The 4,571-nt window shown below is 40.4% G+C and overlaps 1 protein-coding gene across 1 annotated transcript; it reads left to right on the top strand.

The window, feature by feature from the left end:
• Positions 1–1,745: 1,745 nt before the first annotated feature.
• On the top strand, positions 1,746–4,282 carry LOC129836260 (transcription factor LBX1-like). Its single transcript, XM_055902180.1, has 2 exons — positions 1,746–2,458; positions 3,172–4,282. The coding sequence occupies exons 1-2, from the start codon at positions 2,143–2,145 to the stop codon at positions 3,654–3,656; spliced, it is 801 nt and encodes a 266-aa protein (XP_055758155.1). The 5' UTR covers positions 1,746–2,142; the 3' UTR covers positions 3,657–4,282.
• The last annotated feature ends 289 nt before the right edge of the window (positions 4,283–4,571 follow it).

Raw genomic sequence — 4,571 nt, 5'->3', positions numbered from 1 at the left:
GGGATGGCTAACTTTGGAAATTAGTTAGGTAAATCAGCTTTTAGTTCTCTTGCACTTTATTTGTGGAACAATCTTCTAAATATTCCTAAATTGGACGTTTGATGCCTCGAAGGGCAATTCAGAAGGCTGATTGAAGTTCTTCTTACTGATTAATGTGTTCGTTTTTTATGACCGTGTTTTTCTTTCTGTTAGCATTTAGCATTTATATTTTGATGTGTGTATTTTCTGTAATTTCTGTAATTCGGGGCTCATCTGTAAAATACACCTTGGTCTCAGTATGACTCCCTGACAAAATAAAGATTAAATAAAATAAAAACGAATGTTTGGGGAAAACTCTTGAAAAGCTCATAAATAACGTTGCACCTGGTATGATCATCATAATGCTTAAGTTACATCACAACTGTGAATCGAGGCCCTGGTCTAGATGCCTGTATCACAGCAGGATACTATTCACAACTTGCTGGAATACGTTATAGACAAGCTTGAATACAGCTGGGCTTCATTGATCTGGCTTAAAACATGTAGCCAACATAAAAGTGTTTAGTAGAGATATAGCCTAGCCATACAATTATTTCAATGAGCCTACATCAACATATGATATAGGCCTACACACCAAAAAAAAGAGGGTTCCTCAAGGGTTCTTTGGGAAGGATGATGGTTCTATCTGGAACCATACTGACCTAAAGAACCCTTTGAGCCCTTCGATGGTTCTTTGTAGTTCAAACAAGGGTTCTGTTGTGTTATGCTATTACATGTTATATATGACTATGGCTAGTGACGTGTCTTGTGAAAGACTCACGTATGGCCTTGTATCAATTGAGATCGGTTGACTAAGTCAGTAGTTCTCAATTCTCTCCTCAGGGACCCTGATTCAACTTAATAAACACAATAATAAAAACCTATGGAATTTTAACAAAATAATATGTATATTAAACTTCAAAGAAAGGTTCCATATAACACCAAAAAGGGATCCGCTATGGTTACAAGCCAAATAATCCTTACTTAGCACAACCATGTATTTGTTTTTAGTGTGTAGCAGCCCATAGTCTAAATGTGAAATCATGCTGGATGGTTAAATTGACACTTAATTTCTAAACAGTAGGCCTACTGCAAATATACCTCTGCGATAGATCAATATTTGTACACCATATTTGTACACCATTGCAGCAAGGCAGTGAGGAGGTGAAATATCTCCCATTGCGCATGGAGGATGGCCCTTTGTGCGTAAGTTATAGTGCAGAGGATTTGGCAAGGCTAAAGGGGATGGTGTTGTCTCTCTGCCCGGAAGTATTATTAACCTGATATACTGCCTGCCTTCACAACAGCACACCGTTATAAAACATAGGGCATATCTACACTAGACTAACTGTTACGCACAGGCATAGCCAGTGCACGTGTCACCTGCCTATATCGAAAATTATGCTACAAGTAAAAATGTTTAAAAAATAATGTATATATATATATAAGATACATTAGCCTATTGTAACTGTAAGCAAATTATCCTGCATTTTAGAAAAGGTCATTCGATCTGAACATTGTTCAACATATTTTGTTCATTCGTAGGCTACATTACGTGGTAACCAAATAGGCTATTCTACAGAAAAGGATAACATGTAATTCGATGAAGTGCTGATTAGTCGAAAGTGTGACAGCATTAAGTAATCCAATTCGACTCCTCCCCCGGCCATGCCCTCTAATTACCGCTGCTTCGCTCATGCTAAATCCTACACTGGACCGCATCATAGTCAAGGAGTGACAAAGAGAGAGAAAGTGGGGGGAGAAAGAGTGAGGGAGAGAGAGAGAGTTTGCATGTGTGTCAGTGTCCATAATTGATTACCTTCCAATCTACAATAACTTGTTAGTGGTGGTCAATTGCGGCTGCTTTTTGGGAATCACTGTCCACGGGATGGTTTCATGTTGTGGCTCGTGCGTCACCCCGTAACAGTAGACAGGAGAAGTGGGACTTTAACTGGACTCAAAGTCTCCCTACCCTGCGGCAAAGCGACCAACATGCGGTTGCAGAAGCACCTGTGATCGGATTTCCATTCTCCACATTTCCCACAACTTTTCATTTAGGCATACTTATTTTGAAGTATAACCAGAGCATAAACAAATCTCCGAAGTGTCACCTGATAAACTACTATGACCTCCAAAGATCCCATGGTTATGGAGGACCGAAGACGCAATGCGCTGGACCAGCTTCCGCCGCCGGCCAACTCCAACAAGCCCCTGACGCCATTCAGTATAGAGGACATCCTGAACAAGCCCTCGGTAAAGAGAAGTTATTCCAGCTGCGGGACCGCGCACCTGCTCTCCTCCAGCGAGAAGCTGTCCTCTTCAGGGCATAGCCTGTCCAGCCGGGCCCTTTTCACTCAAACCTCCCCGCTCTGCGCTCTGGAGGAGCTCGCCAGTAAAACCTTCAAAGGGCTCGAAGTCAGTGTTCTTCAAGCGGCGGAAGGTAAGTCTCGACAGTCAGATCTTTGTTTGGCCGATTTAGTTATTATGTGCAAACTGTGTAGCCTAGTGTAATTCAGCTACAAATTCAACTAACGAAAAATATATGAATGTCAGGTGTGTGTGTGTGTGTGTGTGTGTGTGTGTGTGTGTGTGCCTGCAGTGGGTCTGGTCACACACATATGTCTTTCAGCATTTGAGTATTGAATAAAAGCACAGTGAAAAGCATGCTTTTAAAAGCATGTTTTTGCACAATGAGCCTTGCCAAAGAGCTTAAAACTGAGAGGGAACTTAGAAAAATATATATCCTGGATTTCTGCAAAATATGTGTATCGAATTGGTTATTCTTATGTGAACAAAATAGATTAAATGTGGCTAGTCCCACCATGAAAAAACGAATAATTAGCCTAAGCGTAAACATGGAGCAAAATAATACTCCACATAATAACGCAAACTAATTTAATATTTCGTTTAAGATTATTATTTTTATTAGGCCTATTGTATCACATGATTATTATCGTCTGTTATTACGATACGTTTAGACTATTGACAGTATTGGTGTTGTTGTTGTTGGTGGTTTTAGAGGAGAAATACATGCATAGTTCTCTTATTATTTTAGCAGTTATTTCTCTAAGGTTTCTTGGAGCGACATTATGCCTGGTGATTCACCAAATGCCTATAGGATAACATCCCTATCCTCTATATATCCTCTCACAGGCCGAGACGGCACGACACTATTCGGTTCGCGGAATAACCCCAAAAAGCGCCGGAAGTCTCGTACGGCCTTCACCAACCACCAGATCTACGAGTTGGAAAAGCGCTTCCTTTACCAGAAGTACCTGAGTCCAGCTGACCGCGACCAGATAGCACAGCAGCTCGGCCTCACCAACGCGCAGGTCATCACCTGGTTCCAAAACCGGCGCGCCAAGCTCAAACGCGACCTGGAGGAGATGAAGGCGGACGTGGAGTCGGCCAAAGCCGTGGGAACCGTGTCGTTTGAGAAGATGGCCAAACTAGCCGAACTGGAGAAATGCGCAGCTAACGGGGCGCTGGGCCCTAACAGATCTGAGTCACCCTCGCTATCGAACCATGAGCGCAACACCTCGAACAAGCTCTTATTGTCTTCCCCTTCGTCGCCATATACAGACCATACTAGCAGCAAGGGCTGCTCCGAGGATGAGGAGATTGACGTGGATGACTGAGGATTTTACCATTGTATCTCCCTCTTACCACGACTAAAGTGCCATTTATGCACCACATCATGAGGCTTTTATGAAGAACACTTAGCATCGCATGGACTGTGTCTTATATGCAACAACAGATGCAGACAGTTATTGTATTCATCCATTCATTTAACCAACGTGGAATAGTTTAAAGAAAAGCAATATGTAATTTATCCACAAATGATCTGCCCACACACACACACACACAATCTTCCCGGTATGAGCTAATGCCACTAGCTAATAACTCAACCTATGAATCATTTCAATGCATGTTTTATTTTTGTTTAACTTAATTGTAATTTAAACGACTCTTGGTTTGAATATTACACAGAGGCATTCAGATTGAAAAACACACATCATGTGCTAGGTGTTATAACTATATCGTAAGCCTACATATTTAAACAGTTTGATAACGATGGGAAGACATTTTCTAAGATAATAATAAAAGATAAATAATATTCCATCTGGTTGCTTGTAATATGAGTCACATTTTAATATATTTATAATGGTTTGCATACCTGTAAGTGCCTTCCAATGCCAGCACACCATTTTAAACATAATGTATAAAGTGTAATGTATTTCAAAATAAAACATTTCGTTTCTCACTATTCCTCATAGACCACTTATTTTAGTAGCATTTATGGAAACATAGCTAGACATTAAATTATTTTGGAACCTTAATTCCATATTTTTTTGCAATCAGCATTCTACAGGCCTATTATAATTATATATTTTCTATTTTATTTGTGTTTTTACATAATATCAAATTGCTGCGCCTCAAGCCAAAGTATCGTTTCTCTTTCACATTGAAAGCACATTGAACACATTGAAAACCTGCCTTCTGACCCATTTCCTCAATAGAATTTGTGAGAAACGCCAATCTGGAGGACATAA

The sequence above is a fragment of the Salvelinus fontinalis genome, chromosome 37 (genome assembly GCF_029448725.1).
Source record: "Salvelinus fontinalis isolate EN_2023a chromosome 37, ASM2944872v1, whole genome shotgun sequence".
Lineage (NCBI taxonomy): Eukaryota > Metazoa > Chordata > Actinopteri > Salmoniformes > Salmonidae > Salvelinus > Salvelinus fontinalis.
Note: the sequence above shows the minus strand (reverse complement) of the source record. Positions and strands in the feature narration are given on the sequence as shown.